The following is a 19,138-nucleotide window of genomic DNA, read 5'->3' as shown; positions in this document are numbered from 1 at the left end:
TAAACCGCCAACCTCCCCAGCTCGGGGTCATGCATTGTTGAGCTCAACCCGTCTGAATGCAGACGCTTCAATAAACTTTCTTTCAAAACTCCACCGGCCTGCTTTCTCTCGCCCAGCACCGAACCTTACACAAACCACCAACCTTTTGGTTAATAGCTGAATCCCTCACCTACTACACCACCAGAGCTCCTTTTGGAAGCCATAGGGTGGGTAGGCTCTCATGGGATGAATTGGGTTCTCCGAAAAGAGGTGTTGAAGCATTCAACCCCAGTATCCGTGACTGTGACCTTGTTTGAAATGGGCTCATTGCAGATGGCATTGGTTAACATGAGGTCACTGAGCAGGGTGAGTCATGATCCAGTACCAGTAGGGTCCTATCATAGAGGAGAGACCCACAGGGACAGAGGGAGAAGGCCTTGTGATGACTAGGATGCTGCCACGAGCCAAGAACACGCAGGAATGCCAGACGCCACCAGGAGCCGGGAACTTTAAGGGAGGATGCAGGGCAGAGCCCTCCGAGCGAGCGCGCCCACCCCCGCATGCGAGCCTCGCTCGCCCCCTGCGTGCGAACCCCGCCCCCTGCGTGCGGACCCCGCCCCGCTGCGTGAGGCCTCGACCCCGCCCCCTGCATGCGGATCCGGCTCCATTGCGTGCAGACCCGCCCCCTGCGTGCGGGCTCCGCCCTGCTGCGTGAGGCCTCGACCCCGCCCCCTGCATGCGGATCCGGCTCCATTGCGTGCAGACCCGCCCCCTGCGTGCGGGCTCCGCCCTGCTGCGTGAGGCCTCGACCCTGCCCCTTGCGTGCGGGCCCCGCCCCCTACGTGCGGACCTGGCCCTCGAGGGGGCGGGCCTCTAACCTCCAGAACTAAGAGAGAATACATTTCTGAGAGCCCCCCAGTTTGTGACGTTTCGTTACAGCAGCCACAGGAGACCAGTTCGGGTCTTGAGCCTCAGTTGTAAATCGGGATAATGACCCTTGTCTCTGGAGGTTGATTGTGAGCGTAGGTGAGGTGCACGTGTAACCGGGGAGCTCCCTGGCCCAGGAGACGCCTTGTCCAGGACTCACGCTTGCCAGAAGGGGCACTGCCAGCAGGGGGCGGCAGAGAGACACCTTGAGCCCCGCGGCGGCTCCAGGTCGCTGGGCGCTCTGGCGCTCCTGCTGGTCTCCGGGACACCCCACGCCCGTGGGATCCGGCCCCCCAGCGGCTGGAGGCGGTGCCTTGCTCCTGCCTCAACTCCCGGACTGCGGGCTCCTCTGAACTCCGTGGGGTGGTGTGTTTGCCGGTCTCGCTTGTCCTGCAGGCTCCGTGCTCAGTGACTCTGCCCTCCGGACCCACGCCACCATGCAGCGCATGCCAGTGACTGGGACGTCCGGTCGGCGCCGCTTCTGTGTTCTTTGTTTTCCATTTTACACATGGGAAAACGGGCAGATGGGAGTAAAGAACTTTTCTGACTTTTTAAAATGAAGAAATGTCGCAGAAGGGTGACCAAAGCTGTGATGTGAGCTGCCATCCAGGGGGAGGTCGCCGAGAGCAGGTTTGGACCGGGACATAAAACTCTGCCCTCCTTTCTGGCTGCCCCTATCTGGGGTCTGGGGTCTCAACCAGTCCTTCACAGCCCAGGGTGCGGCTCTTGTCACTGAGCCAGGGCCTGTGGGGGCGGCAGGGTGAGCAGCCCTCTACCCCTGCCGGACCCAAGCAGCTGGGGTCAGCCTTGTCTGGCTCTTGTCTCCCTGTCTGCGTGGGGGTCGGGGGCCTGTCGCAGCAGCTCTGGGCTCTGGTCCTTAGGGATTTCTGCTGGAGAGGGTGTCTGATTTCCAGCTCGCCCAGTTTAAAGATGGGAAGGTTGAGGCTCAGAGAGTGGCCCCCTCCTCTGCAGGCTCCCTGCGGGGCAGCGGGGCCCTGAAGGCTCCCACAATGACCAGCTCCCCTTCACTAAGCTTGAGAGCCCCAGACGGAGGCGTCTTCCCTGCTCGCTGAGAACCCATGGCCCCACAGCCCCAACCACTTCTTGGAAGTTCCAAGTGCCAGCAGTTCTCTTTCTAAAACAATGATTTATTGAGGTGAAATTCACACAGCTCTCAACCGTTTAAAAGTGAAGGAGTCACAGTGTCGTGTCCTCCACCTCTGTCTGGTTCAAAGTATCCCTCCCCTGGGACCTTGGACCCGCACTGCCGCCCCCCGCCCAGGCCTGGCAACCGGAGTCTTGTCTGTCTCTCAGCTTGTGTGTACCTGTGCTGTGGCAGGTGCCAAATGCCATTCCTCTTCATCCCACAGGGGGATGGACCACGGGGGGATGGACCACGTCGTGTCTCCCCATCTTCTGCTGATGGGAACCTGGGGGTCTCCACCCTTGGGTGGCTAGGAGTCACACACGCAAACACTGGGGGCCACATGTCTGCGAGTCGTGTGTGTGTGGACGCCGGAGACCATGCAAGTGGTGTGTGTGAACACTGGGAGCTACGTGTCCGAGCCCTGTGTGTGGACACCAGGGACCACATGTCTGGGAGCCGTGTGCATGGATGCTGGGGGCCACGTGTCCGAGCCCTGTGTTTGGACACCAGGGACGTGCCTGGGAGCCGTTGTGTGGATGCTGGGGGCCGCGTGTCCGAGCCCTGTGTGTGGACACTGGGGGCCATGTGTCTGGGAGCCGTTGTGTGGATGCTGGGGGCCGCGTGTCCGAGCCCTGTGTGTGGACACTGGGGGCCATGTGTCTGGGAGCCGTTGTGTGGATGCTGGGGGCCGCGTGTCCGAGCCCTGTGTGTGGACACCGGGGGACGTGTCTGGGAGCCGTTGTGTGGATGCTGGGGGCCGCGTGTCCGAGCCCTGTGTGTGGACACCAGGGACCACGTGTCTGAGTCCCTGCCGTCCAGTCACTCGGGTGGGATGCAGACTCTGGGGTTCTTTGGTGGCACTCAGGCTGAGCCCACTCCCCAAGAAGACACGAGTCAGCCCCCTCATCCTGAGGACTGTCACTGCTCCAGGAATTTCGTGTCATCAAGGATCTGGGTGCCCGGCACCATGCTGGGTGTGGAGGGAGCCCCAGATGTGGGAAGCAGTCTTTGGTTCACCCAGGTAGAGGGGGACATCCAACTCAACTGCCCTTTGTCATTCTGGTGTGAAGCCACCTGCCAGCAGGCCCCTAAAGTGTGGGGCCAGGTGGAGGAGGCAGAGTGGTGTCCAGAACACAGGTGGGGAGTGCGGGGTGAGCCCACGTGGAGTGCCTGGCAGGGGTGAAGCCTTCACTCGTGGTGCCCAGGCTGCAGGGTGGAGACCACCTTGGCTCTGCGTCTGTGTACTTCTGCACAGCACTGTCCCCACGGCCACCCTGTGCTGGCACTCCAGGGCTCCCTGTACCGTCCACTTGGGCAGGGTGCCTCTCTGCAGGTTCCCCCACCCCTGCCTACTGTGGGGCTCCTGGGATGGGTCAGCAGAGTTCTCTGACGGGCTGCCCCTGTCCCCTACTGGGGGGCACAGAGATTCTGTAGAACTTCTGAAAAGACAGGTGGCCCCCTGCACCCTCTTGTGGCCAGTGCAGGGAACTTTGGCCACCTCAGAGCACCGAAAATGAGCCCAGGCCACAGCCAAGTTTAGCAAAATCCAGACGGTCACTGGTATCCTTTTATTGCAAATCAGTTAAAAGAAGATGAAAAAAAAAAAAAAAGATCACTTGCCTACAGTTCTGCATGTAGATAACTTTTAAAAAGTCACATTTCCTGTAAACTACACTCTATTTTATAAAACACAGTAAGAATCAACATCTCGGGGCGAGCCTGGCCATGCCCACGGGCTACGGCAGTACATTGCCCCACCAGGCCACGCCGGGCCCCTCACAAGGCGCCAGTGACCGGCCCTTCCTAGTCTGTGCTCTTAGGAGCTACTGTCTGGCAGCTGAGGTCGCAGGCCGGGCTGCACCGGGCCAAGGCGTGTTCCGACACCCCTGTCAGCATGACGCACAACAGACCCGCTAGTCAGATTTTTTAAACAAAATCCACCTTTAAAAATCTATTTACAGTCATTTTCTCGGCCACAGGCTTATACTCAATATCATGAGATACTCTCCTCCAGGCAGGTGCCCCTCTGAACTGGGGGGAGGGGGCGCTCTGCCAGCAGACTCCACACCACCCTGGGGGTTGCCTCCGCCAGGTGCCCCCTGGGACCAACGGTTTCTGTGCACATGACGAAGACCTAAGGACACAACCTTGTCATAGGTTCTCTCGCAAGCTCCCTTTAAAAAGCAGGAGCAGGTCACAGGTTCTGAGCCCGGCCCAGACCATCCCAGTCCAGCAGCCACTGCACCTGGGAAACCCACTGGAGTGGAGGTGCAGGCCGCAGGGATGGCCCGGTGGGCCCAGTGCCGACGGCTCTCGCTCCACGGTGCTGCAATACCACGCAGGGCAGGGCTTCGTGAAAACTCAAGGCCTCGCAGGACCAGTGGACAACCACACAATACTGAACCCAAAACAAGGATTCACATCTGGTACCCTGAAATGCACCCTTGAGACACCCCAAGAAAGCACCTTAAAACACGTTTTAAACAGCCTTTGAAAACCCCAAGGCACACCAGCCCCATCACTTTACTGCAGAGTCCGCCTCAGACACCCTACTTCAGGTGCCCATGAGTCCGCGGGCCACAGCTGGGGAGGGCTGGCTTCCTTGCGCGTCTCTGGACACAGGTGATGCTGGAAGGGACCAGGATCCGGCGGGGGTGGGGGGTCAGGGGACGCAGCACCAGCCCCGGGAACCGGGAGCTTTTTGGACATCGCTGGTTTAGGGCTCCCTTCCTCTTACAGCATTCCTTTTTGGACTTTGAAAAAAGAAATCAATAAATAAATGCGTTTATAAATCATGACTCTTCGTTGCTATTTTACAAGCACACATAAAGTGTCTTTATCCGAAGCCAAATAGTCTGAGAACATGCTTTTCCCAGCGTGGACACACGTTCCAACCTGGTGCCTGGAGAATAGCACATATAAATAAAAAGGCAGTGTTTCCGTGTAAAACGAAAGTACATAAATAAATACTTAAAAAAAAAAAAGGCTAAAATGCGTGTCCTCCTGTTTCGTATAAAAATCACAGTTTTCCAGACGGGCCCTGTGGGCCTGGGCTTGGGAGAGGAAGCAGAGGTCCTGGGCACGGCTGTTTACTTGAATGCCTCTGGAATGTGGGTGATCTGGGACTGCAGGCTGGTGGGTGGACTGGAGATGCCCTCGGACCAGTCGGAGATGTTGGAGCGCGGCGAGGAGCTGGACCACTGGTCGGGGGACTCAGGCGACGGTGTGAGGAAGGGGTGCTCGGGCACCTGCAGCTGGTGGCTAGGGGTGTTGTCTGTGGGTGAGGAGTAGCTGTGCTGCGAGGGTGGCGTCAGGAACTGGGCAGTAGTCAGGGGCGGTGCCAGTGAGGGCTGCAGCGCCGTGGGCGGGACCTGGCCCTCCTGTGGCAGGATGGTATGCACTGCCAGGCTGATGGGGCCCAGTGGCTGCACGTCTGCCTGGCTCGGCTCGCCGCCCAGGAAGCTCCGGGCCAAGTGGCCGTTGGCTGCTGAGCTCACGCCGAGGTGTGGCTGCGGCGGCTGCGGTGGGGGCGGCTGCAGGCTCTGCTGCTGCTGAGGCTGTGGCTGGGCCTGCTGCGGCTGCTGGGCGGGCACCAGGTGCGGCTGGGGGGCTAGCCGTGGGCCGGCCAGGCCCTGGTAACTCAGCACCTGAGACAGGGTGCCGGAGGAGAGAGCACCGTGCAATGGGCCCATGGTGCCATGCTGGAGAGTGGGCGTCTGCGGGGACAGGGTGCTGGCCACAGCGCGCAGGGGCGTGTACTGGCTTGCCACCCTGCTGTTCTGCAGCCGGGACAGCCACTCGCACTGCCCGCTCAGGCTGGCGGCCCCACCCGCGGTGAAATTCATGGTGCTCCCACCGGTGCCCAGCACGGTGCTGGTGCTGGGGGCCACCGGCAGGTGGGAGAGGCGTGGCGGCCCAGCCTCAAAGGCCAGCCGGCCGCCCCCGCCCAGCACTGCCGTCTCTGGCTTGGCCGCCACGTTCAGGTGTGTGAGGCCCAGGTGGGCATCGGGCATGCCGGGCAGGTGGTTGAGAGGCAGGGACGGAGGCGGCTGGAACGGGGAGGGCAGCAGGGGCGGGGAGGCCACGTCCGACAGATAGCCGTGCGGCGACTCGAGGGAGTCCACGGGCGACAGCACGCTGGCGCCGTCCAGGAGACAGCCCTTGCCGCCTTGGGCCTTCTTCCGCCGAGCCTTGAGCTCCTTGGCCTCTTTGCCGCCCCCGCAGGCCAGGCCCTTGGTGCTGGGTTTCCGGGCCTTCTTGCCCTGCACGGCCGGCTTGAGGTTGCCCAGGTAGCCGTTGGGGGAGCACAGCGGGGGCGGCAGGGTGGGGGCACCGCTGGGGCCGGCGCCGTGCAGCGGGGGGCTGCGGGTCAGGTTGTGCTCGTCCAGCAGCTGCACGATGTCGTGGTGCACACGCTCCTGTGCGATGTCCCGAGGCAGGCGGTCCATGTGGTCTGTGATGTCCCGGTTAGCAAAGTGGTCCAGCAGCACCTTGGCCGTCTCATAGCTGCCCTCTCGGGCGGCCAGGAACAGGGGCGTCTCCTCCTGTGGGCACAGGCCGTGAGGGGCCGTGTGATCGTGGCACCCGCCCAGTGCTCATCCTCACCAGAGCGGCCAGATCACTGCCAGGGCCGGCCTGTCCTGACCCACCCCCGGTTCCCTTCACACACAGGCCCGGTCAATGCTTCCTTAATGCCAAGGCCGTCTCTGACATCGCAGGGTCCTGGACGGCCCGTCAGCAGCCCGGCCCGGCCTCCTCTGTGATCCGACTGAGAAACCCGCAAAACGCACACATACAAAACGCCAAAGCAATTCTAAGCGTGTAGGGTGACCCAGGGGCCACACGGGCCCCGTCTGGGTGAGCCCCAAGGGACCTCAACATCTTAGCTTCTCTGGGGCTTGCTTCCCCATCTCTGAGTGGACATACCGCATGTCCCCTCTGAGGCCACCAGCTGAGGCGTGACAGTCTGTGAGGGGCCTATAGTATCTGCCTGGCACACACACGGCCTTGGCTACGCTCACAGCCAGGGCTGACCCTCTGGCTGGGCCTGTGAGTCTGGGCCCAGCCGCTCCATGCAGTGAGGCCATACTCTAGAAGAATGGGCACTGGGGAACACAGGTACTCCCATTTCAGGGCAAGCCTCTGGCTAACACACACAGGGGAGCTGTCTGTGGTCGACCATCCAACACCCAAGATGCCTCTTAGCAGGTGTGGGGCAGCAGTGGGCTTCCAGAGACCAGGGTGGGGCTCATGCTACAGAGGAACTGGGACGCACGGCCCAGCTTCCTTAGCCAAGCGTGGGCTGGACGAGGTGTCCGTGTGGAGGAAGGGACCGCTCATACGGGCCTATGGGGTCCTGTGCCCACCGCTGTGCAGCCTCAGTCCCTGGCCACCGTCCCTTGACAACTGAGGGGGCAGGGTGAGGCCGAGATAACAGTGCCACAGTGAGGCTGGCATGCCACCTGTCCCCAGGCAAGCAGGAGCATCAGGCCCCGTGCCTGACCTATGTGTGTAGGGGAATCTCACTGTGGCCGGTGGGCAGGGAAGACCCTCGCTCTCTGACTTGGAAACTAAGGCTGGCGGGTGTGACTGACTCCACCCTGTGAAACTCGGCCCCTGCCCCTCACTGCCCAGCCCCCCACTCTACCTCACTTTGTCTCCCCGTACTCTGGTCCCATCTGACCCAGGCACCTGTGACCTTGGGCCCCTCCTCTGGCCTTGCCCTAGTATGGGCTCCATGTGACCTCCTGTGACCCTGGGCCCAGCCCTCTAGCCCCGTATGACCTCAGGATCCTGGCCCTGGTCCCCTGGCCCCATGTGAGTCCCATGACCTTGGCCACACCCCCTGCCCTGCCCCAGTACGGGCCCCACGTGACTCCCGTGACCTCGGCCCCCTGGCCCTGTATGACCCCATGACCCTGGCCCTGGGCCCGTGTGACCCCCATAACCTCAGCCTCAGTGCCCCAGCCCTGCCCTGGTACTGGCCCAGTGTGACCCCCGTGACCTCGGCCCTGGCCCCTGACTCACCTTGTTGTTCTGCATGTCTTTGTTGGCCCCGTTCTTGAGGAGCACAATGGCGGCATCCACGTTGTTCACGGCGGCGGCCCAGTGCAGGGCTGACTTGCCTGCGGGCCAGATGGGGGCGGTTGGGTGGCGTGGCCGCAGCCCCCTGCCCCACCCTCGGGTCCCGGCCGCAGCACTCACCCAGGTCATCGGCAGCGTTGACGTCGGCGTGGGAGTTGATGAGGTCCTCCAGCATCCCCTCCACGGCCAGGCGCGCAGCCAGGATCAGCGGCGTGGTGCCGTCGTGCATACGGGCATCCAGGTCTGTGGCTCGGTTCCGGATCAGGATCTAGGCAGCAGCAGGGCGCTGGTGGGGCTCAGGAGGCAGCAGCCAGCTCCTCCCACCCGGAACAAGACTGCCCCCAGCCCAGCCAGACCGGCCCGTGGAGACAGCAGGGGCCCGTCATGGCCTCATGCGACCATTCAGTTCCCTCCAGAACAGGGCAGCACGGCCAGGCCCCGAGTACAGTCAGGGGGTGGAGGCAGGCCTGAGTCCACTAAGCGGACCCACTGGGTGATGCCACACTCCCGGGCACGATGAGATGTGCTGGCAGCCATTAGAGGGGCCCGGTGTCACCGATGGGAAGGGGGTCACGATTGCTGTTGGTGGGAAAGGTGGGGGCAAAGCATGGCACAGTCTGGCGTGTTCCTAAGCAGGGCCGCAGGAAGGGATGGCAGGGCATGTCTTGGGCTGCCCCCTTCTTTTGGCTTATCTTGGTCTCTGATTGTTAAATAGCGGCTACCGGTCACTTAACAATTATCTGAAGATTGGAAACTCTCCACTGTGCCCCATGTGTGCAGAGCAGGGTGGGACAGCCCGGATGTTGGCGGCCAGGCAGCCTCTGCTGTGATCCCCCAGGGACCCAGCATCCAAACCCTTCCCTCCAGCTCGCGGGGCTCCCAGCAAGCCCAGGCCCCAGGTGTGAGGCTGTGCGCAGCAGCTCAACCTCCCTCTCTCCGCCTCCAGCATTGCCTCTGGCCATGGCCACTGCTTCCGGGGGAGGGGCCAGGAGGCCGCAGGGCTGAGGCCCCAGGGGGCTGCTGCTGGGGGAGGGGAGAGCGAGGCCCATTCCTCAGACCAGGGCCGCCCAGGGCAGGGTGGGCGGCCTCAGTGCAGGCCCTCAGGTGCTCTCTGCACTGTCTCAGGCCTGGCTTTCCCGAGAGGACACTGTTATGTGGCGGGCCCAACCCCTGCACTGTGACCCTAACCCTGTCTGGAAGCTTTGTCTCCTGTTAATGAGGGCATGTGGGAGAAGTGGGTGCTAACCCTAACCCTCTCCCGGTGGTGGTTTCCTAAGAGTGGGACAGAGACGTGGGGAGAGTCTGGCACCTCTGTGGGCCACAGAGGAGCCCTGGACCGAGGCAGCCTCCAGAAACCAGGAGAGAGGTCCGCAGGAGGCAACATGGCCGAGAGCCTGAACGAGAGTCCCCACAGCTACGAGTCGACAGGGTCTGCCCTTCAAGGCCATCCATGTGTGGCACTTCGCTACAGCAGCTCTGTGACAGTCAGGCAGCAGGCAGGGTGTCCTCTAGCCTCACCACCCCTCCCAGAGCAGGGGAGTGGGGTGGAGGCGCCGGCACCTGCTGTGCCGTGCTCGGGACCGGGGCTCACCTGGAACACTCCCTGCGCATCCGCAGACACGGCTGCGTGTAGCGGGGTCCGCCCCATGTTGTCCTGGATGTTGGCATCTGCACTGGCCTCCAGGAGGCGCTTGGCAGCGTCGGAGCGCGAGTAGCGGGCGGCTAGGTGCAGGGCGGTCTCGCCCGTTCGGTCGGTCTGGTTGTGCAGGCTGGCGCCCTGGTAGATGAAGTCGGAGATGACTGCCGGGGCATCGTCCTCCTCCTCACTGTTGCCCGTCTCCAGGCCCCCTCCGCTGCAGGAGGCTATCATGAGGGGCGTGAAGCCGTCTGCAGGGGTGCAGAGACCGGGCGGCTTAGTAAGACAGTCACACATACCCTCATCTGCCCATGGCCCCTGGGAATGGACCACAGGTCCAAGCTGGCTGGGTTGCCAAGGAGACACGCTCCCCAGTACGCGTGACCCCCTGGCAGTCACACTATGTGGACCCCCGTGGCTTTGCTTCCTGAGTTGCAAGATGCTACCCACCCACCCAGAGGACAGCAGCATCAGCAACAGTGTGTCTGAAAAAACGCCTTTGGGTTAAAAAAAAAAGCTTGTAGGCATAAGGGGAAAGGCAGTCCCGGGGTCAGGGGAGAGGAGGCTGCTTAAGCCCCTGGGCAGGGCAGGGGCAGGTAGAGAGTAAGGAGTGCAGACAGCAGGTGGGCGGGCAGTGGCGGGTGGATGGGTGGCGGGAGCGGGTGGGCAGCGGCGGGTGGACGGGCAGTGGGAACGGCACTCACCGGGCCCACGGACGTTGACATCCATACAGTCAGCATCGCCCTCGCCCTGGGGTGGCGTAGGGGCCATGGCAGACACGCGCAGGTCGGCGGCGTCCAGGTGCTGCTGGGTCCACTGCCGGTGGTCTGTCTGGTCATCCAGGTCGGGCAGGACCACCTGCTCCTCAAACTGCAGGGCAACGAGCAGAGAACCGTGTCAGCCGGGCGCAGGTGGGCTGCGTGTGGGGCCGTGGGCCGGCTCACTCACCCGGAACTTCTTCGTGTCCAGGTCATCGTCTCCCCACTCGTTCTGGCCGTCGTCCATGAGGGCGCCATCGGAGGCGTTCTTCAGGGGCCTGGCGGGGGGGGGGGGGGCAAGACTGAGCGGCTGTCAGGAAACGCCTCCAAGGCACAGCTTGTGGTGCCACTCTGACATGGGGAGCCCTGCCTGTGGGTCTAGAGGAGGCAGGTCCTCCCAGAACGTGCAAAGGGAGGTATCCAGGTCTCGGGGAGCAGTCTCTCATGGCAGCTGAGCAGGTTCCCCAGAACACAATGAAGGGCTGAAGGTCTTGGAGGGCATGCCTGGTGGTGGTGGTGGGGACCAGGTACCACCCAGGCCATGCTGTGGGGGACCCATGGGTGTGCGGGGTGGGGCAGGGACTGATGAGGGGGGGTGACTGCTACTCCTAGACCAGGGCCCCCCTGGGCTATGCTGTGTGGGGGCAGGCCCTGACAAGGAAGTGATCAGTTTCCCCCCAGAGCATGCTGGGGGACTGTGAGTCTGCTGGGGCCAGGCCCCACTGTGTGGGGGTGCAGCGACCAGTTACCCCCTGGGCTACACTGTGAGGTGCCTGCTGCAGGGCGCCTCCTCCTGACTTGAGGATCCCGCCCACGCCCCTACTTACTTGAGGCCCACGGAGTCCTCCCCGAGGGGCTCCCGCCGCTTCTTCTTGCTGGCCTCGGCCACCTTGAAGCCCTCGGGGAACCAGAGTTGGCCGTGCTGCCGTCGGCGCTTGCGAGAGAGCAGCACCCCGCAGCCCACGGAGGCCAGCAGCACGAAGCCGGCCGCGGCCACGTACATGAAGTGCAGCGGCGCTGGGGCCGGGGGTTCCACGCTCTCACCTGTGGGCACAGGGACCGCCAGCCGGCGCCCAGGCATCAGGTTCCGGCTCCGTAGCCGCGCACAGCGGACTAGCTGCACGGCCAGGGCCCGGCTGCTCTCCCGTCCCGCCCCCCAAAATAAGGTCATTTTCTGTGAGATTCATCAGAATTGCAAACTATCGCTAAGTTCTCTCCTGCAGGCCGACTATCTGGAGACGGCACGCTGCCTCTGCTTTCAGGCAGGAGGATTAAGGAACTTCACATTGCCGGGCTCGCATCGAGCCGGTAAGACAAAGGATTTAGGGGGATTTTCGAGATACAAACTTCAACACTTCACGTGATACCAATCAATTTTTTTCTCTCTCTCTCTGTTTTGAAAAAAAAGCTATAATGATTTTGAAATAATTCCCTGCAGACAAGAGTTGGGGAATGGGGTGGGAGAGAGAAGGACTCCCACTTGCGGGCGGATGTGTGTCCCCCTGGCCAGGTAGGACGTGCTGTGGGGAATTCCAGAGGGTTCCTCCAGCGGCACGTGGTGTTCCGGCTGGTGACCCACATGAGAGCAGTGGCATTTGGGCAGGAGATGCAAGCCCGGCGGGGCAGGGCGGGGGGTGGGGCCCACTCACTCCGCACGGCCTCGATCTTGTAGGGGATGTTGAGGCTGCCCAGTGAAGCCAGTGCCCCCAGGAAGGCAGCGACGTCCGTGGCACTCTGGAAGCACTGTGAGGACGACTGGACACACTGCCGGTTGTCAATCTCCAGGTACACGATGGACCTGCAGGGACATGAGAGTCAGATCCTCCCTGGGATGCCCAGGGGTTGGGGAGAAGGAGCCCGGGGCTGGGACTGGAGGGAAAGGGCAGTCAACACCCCTCCATCAGGGTACTCCCCGTGCCCACCCAGCACCTTCTGTGGCTGCCTTGGTCCCATGACACCCCCTTCTCAACCCTCTCTTCTCATTACGGAAGGAAGGACAGGAGCCCCAGGTCCTCTCCGGGGAGCTGGGCCAGGTCATTCCTCGTTCTGCCTTTGGCCTTGCACCCCCACCAGCCAAATCAAGGTGGTGAACACGCTGACCACCGTGTGATCACCAATGGTGAGTGAGCCACTCCTGGGGCCCAAGAACCCCTGGACTGTCTAATGCAAGGCAGGATGTCAAACCCCACTGGGTGAAGGAACAATGCATAGTGGGCCGTGCAGTGGGCAGCAGGGAGGGACAGGGCCTCAGGGCCCGAGCCTGAAGCTGGAATCCCTGGTCTGCCCTCACCCGTGCTGGGCTCTGGGCAGGTCCCAGGTCCTGCCAGACCTTCAGTCTCTTTTTCTATCAAGTAGGCAGAACACGGTCTATCAGGGGCGGCCGTGAGAGGGCCGGTCCGAGGCAGGTCACTCACCCGCGGATGTCCATAGGGTCCAGCTCCCTGCGCCGGCGCCTGCCCCCGGGCAGCAGCGCAGCCTGCACCTGGCTGAGCAGGGCGCGGGGCGCCGCAGCCCAGCCGTCGGCGGCGCGCCGGAGGGGGTGCTTGCGCAGCTCCCCCTCGCGGCCGTAGTAGGGGAAGATCATCTGCTCGCCTTGTGCGTCGCGCTTGAAAACCACGTTGGTGTGCAGCAGGCGGCTGAGCTCACGCAGGAAGTGGAATGAGTTGTTACGCAGCTGCTCGGGCGCCATCAGCACCACCACCACCAGCGTGCCGGCCGCCAGCCTCTCGGGCACGCGCTCCGCGCAGTCCAGCCCATCCCACTCGCACTCGGCGTTGTTGCAGCCCTGGTCACAGTGCCCGTCCCGGAAGTGGTCCTTGCAGTACTGGTCATACAGCGGGCTGCGGGGCAGGCTTGCTCAGGCCTCGGCTTCCTGCCCCTGTGCCTCCCTGCCCACGCCCTCTGCGGGGCCCTGCAGCCTACCCAAGGCCGCAGGACCCCTCCACCGGCTGTCTTGCCCTCCCAGGCCACAGCCTTGGCCAGCATCTGGTCGTCTTGTTGCCCTGGAACCACATCGAGGGAGCGCTTCCCTCTGCTTATGCCATCCCTGGCCCCTGGCCGCTAGATTCTTCGCCCAGTCTGTCCCTGTACCCCTATTCTCATATGCACTGAGCCCCATCCTGGATCCGCGCTCCATGCGACCCTGCCACTCGCTTGTCCCCGTCCCCAACCCCCTCCCCATGCCCACCTGCACTGGTCCCACACCACCCCGCACTAGTTTGCCCCCACAAGTCCCCATCCCCTTACCACCCGAGCCCCCCCAGCTTGCCTCCACCCATCTGCACTCCCTTGTCCCCGCCCCACTCCAACCCCCATCGCTCGCCCCACCCCCTGCAAGCACATGCACCAGCCCCGCGCTCACACGCCAAGCCCAAAGCCCATTTGCTAGACCCCTGAGCGAGCTTGCACTGGCCCCGCCCCACGCTCACTCGCCCCGCCCTACCCCACGCTCACTTGCACTGGTCCTGCCGCCCCACTCGCTCTGTCCTATGCTCGTTGGTCCCGCCCCACACTCACTCTCCCCGCCCCACACCCACACTGGCCCCGCCCCACAGTCGCCCTGCCCCACGCTCACTCGCCCCGCCCCACTCACTCGCCCCGCCCCACACTCACTTGCACTGGCCCCCGCTGCCCTGGCAGTCGAAGCCGTCAAAGAGGCAGCCGGCCGAGTCGCACTGCGCATCGCAGTGGCCGTTGCTAAAGTACTTCCAGCACTGCAGGGAGCGCGAGCAGTTCTTCCAGGGGTCATCAAAGTTGAGGGAGCAGTCGCCGCCGTCCCAGCCACACGCATGGTTGTTGCAGGTGACGCTGCACACCTTGTTGCCGGCATCGGCGTGGCACTCGGGGATCTCGCAGGCTTCCTCTATGGGCGGTGGCGCGATGTCACGCCCGGCGCCGCCGCTGAAGCTATAGTCCAGGATGTGGCAGTAGAGCCCGTTGAACTTAGGGGGGCAGACGCAGCGGTAGAAGGGGCTCTCGGTCGTGGGCTCGCAGGTGCCCTGATTGTAGCAAGGGTTGCTGTCCACGCAGGGGCTGCTGGCCGGGAACTGGCACTCGGGGCCGGTGAAGGGGCCCAGGCAGAGACAGGTGGGGCTGCGTGGGCCCGACAGGCAGGTGCCGCCATTGAGGCAACGCAGGGTCCCACAGGTGCGTGCATCGTTCTCACAGGTGGCGCCCTCAAAGCCCTGGGAGGTGCAGGGAGTAAGAGTGGCTCCCAGGGCCCACACCTCAGCCCTGCCCCATGGCCGGCTGCTCTCCCTCTGGCAGCAAACCCCTCAAGGGCCACCCGGATGGTAGGGACAGAGTAGACAGCCCCTCACAGACTTGGCTGTGGCCCTCAGGCTGTCTGAAAGCAGGCTGGTCAACAGAAGCGTCAGACCACACTGTGGTACTGGGTGGCAGCGTGGGACCCAGGCCTCCCGCCCCCACGGGCCATAGCACCTACCGGGGGACACTTGCAGATGAAGCCACGGGCTGTGTTGGAGGCCACGGCACATGTGCCCCCATTCTGGCAGGGCTTGCCCTTGCAGCCGTTGACAACTGACTCGCAGCGGCGCCCTGGGTGGGGAGGGGGTGTGAGGGGCCACTCGGGGCCGCCCGCCCCTGCCCCCTCATCTGCCCTGCCTGGGTGCCCACCGGTGTAGCCAGGCCGGCACTCGCAGTGGAAGGCGTTGACACGCTGCACACAGTTCTGGGTGCCTCGGGCGTCGCAGGGGTTGGATAGGCACTCGTTAACGTCACCCTCACAGCGCTCCCCCACGAAGCCGGGTGGGCAGGCGCAGCTGTAGCCGCCCACCTGGTCCACGCAAGTGCCGTTGTTGAAGCACTTGGGGGTCCGCGTCCCGGGCTCCGCAGGCGGGCTGCAGTCATCTACATTCACTTCGCAGTGCATGCCTGTGGGCCCAGCGCCCTCAGGGTCAGGGTGCTGGCCGGCTAGCCCCGAGTCCTCAAGGGCAGCCCCAGGCCACGCAGGTGCTCAGGAAAGACCAGGTACTGATGGGGGTGGAGGCTGGGCCCTGCGTGTCCCGCCATGGGCTGCCGGCCTGGCCAGAATGCCCCTTGGGCCTCCCTGCGTAGCCATACACTCTCCAGGGCCCTCTGTTGCCAGCTCTCCCTGCGCCCCGGCCCCCCACCCTGCATGCCCTATGGCCCTTACCCTACATGGCCCTCAGGCAGCTCTCCCAGCCCCAGCCCTGCACACCCCACAGGCTGCTCTCCCAGACCTGCACCCTGGCCCCCGCTCAGCCCTCACCCTGCGTGCCCCGCGGGCAGGAGCACTTGTATGTGTTGGTGAGGTCAATGCAGGTGCCCCCGTTTTGGCATGGGTGGGACAGGCACTCGTTGATCTCCTCGGAGCAGTTAACCCCGTGGTAGCCGGCGACACACTGCAGAAGATGCAAGTCAGTGGTGACATGACATGGCACCCGTGCACCCACAGGCCCACTGGCTGGGAAACCTGGAAAGCTGAGAGGCACTGTCCGGGGTGGGGGCTGGGACCCGTCCCATAGGACAGAGTGGGCCCAGGGCAGGCCTCAGTGGAGCTCAGGCACGTGGGGGAGGGAACACAACCCTTCACCATACACCCCTCACCCCCAGGATCCCCACAGGCCATCTCCTCCAAGCAGTGCCCTGGAAGCCCCAGCTCTCCAGCCCTGGTGACGAGCCACGTTTGTGTCTCAGGTTCACTCTCCCGTTTCACCAGCCACGTGACAGACGGGACAGGTGCTGCACGCAGGCTCACCTCACAGGAGTAGCCGCCCAGGTAGTCCGTGCAGGTGGCACCGTTCTGGCAGGGGTTGGGCGAGCACTCGTCCACCTGGGCCTCGCAGTAGCTGCCCGTGTAGCTGGCCTGGCAGTGGCAGTGGTGGGTGTTGCCCGTGTCCATGCAGAGTCCGCCGTGCCGGCACAGGTTGGCGACGTCAACACCTGTGGGGTGTGGCGGGGCCGTGAGGCCGGGCTTGCCGCTGGGACCCCCCCCCCACCTGGTCTGGAGGCAGACCCCAGGGCCGTCACCTTGCTGTTTCGCAGCCACCTCGCAGGACACGCTGGGCACGTCACAGTAGAGGCCGGTCCAGCTGCTGTTGCACTGGCAGTGGTACAGTGTGTTGGTCTGCCGGCACTTGCCACCGTTCTTACAAGGCGAGGAGTCACACCAGCGTACCAGGTTCTGGGGACAGCAGGCTGGTGTCAGGCGGACCTCCCGCGTTAGCTGCGTGGGAGTCACAGGACCCCACCGGAATGGACTTCCAGACATACCCACAAAGTAGCACGGGACACACGCCTCAAGCCAGGCGGCCCCCACTCCTCAAAGGTGGAAACCAAGGCCACGCACTCCCCACTGTGCCACGTGGCCTGGGCTGGGGTCCTGAGCTGTCAGGGGGCCCCTGGGGAGCAGGCCACCTGCTGCCTTTACTTAAAGGAAGGTTTGCCCCAGGAAGCGAGCAGCCGTGCCCGGGAGGTTTTTATAACTGAGGCTTCAGGGGACCCCTGAATGAAAGCAGCCTCTCTAGACACTGGTCCCTTGCCCTGCAGCAGTGGGTCCCATCACCTCATTCTGATCCCGGGGGGACAGCTCAGCCCAGCACCAGCTCCTGTTCAGTCCCCACCTGGCAGTTGAGGCCGGTGTAGCCTTGGGGACAGGTGCACTTGTAGGTGCCGTAGCTGTCCTGGCAGGTCCCACCGTGCAGGCAGGGCCGTGAGTCACACTCGTTGATGTCGTGTTGGCAGTAGCTGCCCGAGAAGCCGGGTGGACACAGGCAGGTGAAGGAGTTGATGCCATCCACACAGGTACCACCATTGAAGCAGGAGCTGGGGGACACGGGGAGCAGACAGGGTGAGCAGAAGCATAGCCGCTGCGGTGGTCAGCCCCTGCCCACGCAGGCTCCTCCAGGCTGCCATCCCTGCCTCGGGCCCAGACTACGATCACTTACGGGGGCAGCCTGCCTGACTGCAAGGAGGCCCCTGACCCAACACTAGGGACCTCAGGCCCGCACAGTACATCACACACCCTGCCTCTGGCTTCTTTGTAATTAAGAGAGGTTCACAACATGAAGGAATGAGACATGTAATTAAAGAGGAACCAAAACCTGTACAGAAACTACGGATAAGATCAACGTGGAACGCCGAGCTTCCTGGCAGCCGAGGCAAACAGGGAAAGAAGATGTGTTACAAAGCATTTGTCCGCAGGATACACCACTGTGCTTTGGTTCTAAGGCACAGGAGGTCTGTGTGACGATGGTCTTTTTTGAAGACCAAACGCCTGGACTCAACTCGCACTGAGGGCTGCCAGGTGGACCCTGCCCGGCATACCCACCAGGTTGCCAGGACACCGGTGCAGCCCCTGCACGCCCTCTCAGGGCCCCCACTCTTCATACTGCCAAGCTTCTATGGCCTCGCGCTTGGGACCAACCTGCACAGCACGGCACCCACCTCTCGGTGCAGTCAGGGGTGTTATCCTCACAGTGGATCCCACTGAAGCCAGCAGGGCAGGTGCACGTGTAGCTGTCCACGCAGTCTGTGCAGTTGGCGCCATTGCGGCAGGGGCTGCTGGCGCACTCGTTGATGTCCTCCTCACAGAAGGCGCCCTGGAAGCCAGGCAGGCAGTCGCAGAAGGCTGCGTTGACACCATCTGTGCAGGAGCCACCATTGTGGCACGGGTCTGCAGGGACGGAGGGTGGGTCTGAGGGCCTGCACCAGCCATGCTAGGGGACCCACGTCCTTGCAGTGACAAAGGTGCACAGCTTGGAAGGCCCTTGGCCTGGCAGGCTGTGCCTTGTACCTCACTACACGCAGGGTCTGTGCTTACCCAGGGGCTTCCACCCCTACCACAGGGCTTGATCGTCAGAAAAATCATAGTTGCATCACCATCCCCGCTTGCTGGGTGACCCGGGTGAGGCACACACCTCCAGACCTCAGCTCCTATCTGCAGACCAGGCCGGGGCTGGAATCCTCCACCCAGAGGCTCACCATGGACCCCAGCTGGCTCCGAGGACACGCCACGGGGCACACTTAGGGGACAGGATGCCACTGGCCGGGCCACCAGGTGAGATGCACCCAGAAGGAACTGAAGCCGGGCTGTCTGGCTCCGGAACCTCCTGGGAACCCCTAGCTGGGCCACGCTGCAGGGACCACCTCTCTGACTCTTCCTCCAGGCCAGGCTCGGGTGGGTGGAGCTGGCCACTGGCCAGGGCCTGGCCTCTCTGGGCACATCCACAGCTGTTCAGCCCTGCCCCGGCAGCCCCCGAGCTCACACTTACTCGGCCGGCAGTCGTCAATGTCGGCCTCGCAGTTCCGGCCGCTGTAGCCCGCCAAGCAGTGGCAGCGGTAGCCACCGTTGGAGTTCTGGCAGGAGGCCCCGTGCCGGCAGGGGCTCTTCACACACTCGTTAATGTCGACCTCACAGGTCTGGCCTGTGTGTGAGGGGGTGCCGTGCCGTCACCAACTCCGCCCTCCCTGCCCCCCCCGCAGAAGCCCCTCAGCCCCAGGGCCACCCGCTGAGCACTCTTCAAGAAAGGCACCAAGTGTTTGATGTTGCCGACCCCCAGTTTTGGGTCAAGAAAGTTTTAGACACTCAGGATAGGGAAGGTCCTCCAAGCTGTTCCTGACTCC

General features: G+C 63.3%; 1 protein-coding gene across 1 annotated transcript in view; it reads right to left on the bottom strand.

The window, feature by feature from the left end:
• Positions 1 to 5,142: 5,142 nt before the first annotated feature.
• NOTCH1 (notch receptor 1) overlaps positions 5,143 to 19,138 on the bottom strand; it is a 44,162-nt gene continuing 30,166 nt past the window's right edge. The window contains exons 17-34 of the mRNA XM_007946931.1: positions 18,787 to 18,939; positions 17,960 to 18,188; positions 17,137 to 17,338; positions 16,544 to 16,697; positions 16,272 to 16,456; positions 15,783 to 15,915; positions 15,167 to 15,424; positions 14,976 to 15,088; positions 14,144 to 14,715; positions 12,946 to 13,371; positions 12,181 to 12,329; positions 11,359 to 11,575; positions 10,722 to 10,809; positions 10,478 to 10,643; positions 9,729 to 10,024; positions 8,258 to 8,405; positions 8,081 to 8,178; positions 5,143 to 6,597 (exon numbers count right to left, since the gene is read on the bottom strand). Coding sequence (XP_007945122.1) covers positions 5,143 to 6,597; positions 8,081 to 8,178; positions 8,258 to 8,405; positions 9,729 to 10,024; positions 10,478 to 10,643; positions 10,722 to 10,809; positions 11,359 to 11,575; positions 12,181 to 12,329; positions 12,946 to 13,371; positions 14,144 to 14,715; positions 14,976 to 15,088; positions 15,167 to 15,424; positions 15,783 to 15,915; positions 16,272 to 16,456; positions 16,544 to 16,697; positions 17,137 to 17,338; positions 17,960 to 18,188; positions 18,787 to 18,939 — 5,042 coding nt within the window. The remainder of the gene's footprint in view (positions 6,598 to 8,080; positions 8,179 to 8,257; positions 8,406 to 9,728; positions 10,025 to 10,477; positions 10,644 to 10,721; positions 10,810 to 11,358; positions 11,576 to 12,180; positions 12,330 to 12,945; positions 13,372 to 14,143; positions 14,716 to 14,975; positions 15,089 to 15,166; positions 15,425 to 15,782; positions 15,916 to 16,271; positions 16,457 to 16,543; positions 16,698 to 17,136; positions 17,339 to 17,959; positions 18,189 to 18,786; positions 18,940 to 19,138) is intronic.

This window comes from Orycteropus afer, unplaced genomic scaffold, assembly GCF_000298275.1.
Source record: "Orycteropus afer afer isolate SDZICR_OR568_19922 unplaced genomic scaffold, OryAfe1.0 scaffold00174, whole genome shotgun sequence".
Classification (NCBI taxonomy): Eukaryota; Metazoa; Chordata; class Mammalia; order Tubulidentata; family Orycteropodidae; genus Orycteropus; species Orycteropus afer.
Note: the sequence above shows the minus strand (reverse complement) of the source record. Positions and strands in the feature narration are given on the sequence as shown.